The following is a 690-nucleotide window of genomic DNA, read 5'->3' on the forward strand; positions in this document are numbered from 1 at the left end:
TAGATAGGAAAAGTTCCAGGTAGATAATCCCCAAGTAATGGAAGAATGGGGATGCTCTGACCTTTTAATACTGGTAAAGACTTCTTTCCAGAAATGTAATTGCCTGAATTCTTTGCTCACTCTCCGGGGGACACTTATTGTGACTTTGTTAGTTTCCCAAAGCCCCTTTTCCTTCTTTTAAGACCATGAGCAGAAGGGACTATGAGCAAGCAGGCTTCTCTTCACTACGCAGGCCGTGGTTTTCCCAGCTGTGGCTGAATGACATCTCTCCATCATTAGACTCCGGCAGAGAAGGAAGGCAGGTAGGCAGGCCAGCCTTCCCTTGCCATCAGCCCACCTCCCTCAGCTGCCCCCACTTTCCCCATCAATTAGCAACCATTAGCTCCCCAGGTCAGATAAAAGCAGGGCAGACACACAGGTAGGGCTGACCCTTCAGCGGCGATAACCATGGACAGCTTCGTCTGTTCCCCCTTCAGCACGTACCAGAACTTGAGGAGCAGCCCCGCGCGCGGCCGCGGCTGGGACACTGCGGCCAAGCAGCCCAGCTGGAAGCAGAGCAAGAGCAGTACCATCAGCCCCTTCCTCGGGGGGCCCTTCACGCCGCTGCCCTCCGACTACCTGGACAGCTACCGGCGGGCGCAGCTCCAGGCGCTGCTGTCGCAGGTGGGCCCCGCGCTGGCGCCGCGGCCG

General features: G+C 57.1%; 1 protein-coding gene across 1 annotated transcript in view; it reads left to right on the plus strand.

Annotated features, from left to right (window-relative positions):
- The first annotated feature begins 447 nt into the window (after window positions 1-447).
- Window positions 448-690, plus strand: part of ZAR1L (zygote arrest 1 like) — a 1,836-nt gene continuing 1,593 nt past the window's right edge. The window contains exon 1 of the mRNA XM_031061407.1: window positions 448-678. Within this exon, the coding sequence (XP_030917267.1) occupies window positions 448-678 (231 nt within the window). The remainder of the gene's footprint in view (window positions 679-690) is intronic.

The sequence above is a fragment of the Geospiza fortis genome, unplaced genomic scaffold, assembly GCF_000277835.1.
Source record: "Geospiza fortis unplaced genomic scaffold, GeoFor_1.0 scaffold181, whole genome shotgun sequence".
Lineage (NCBI taxonomy): Eukaryota > Metazoa > Chordata > Aves > Passeriformes > Thraupidae > Geospiza > Geospiza fortis.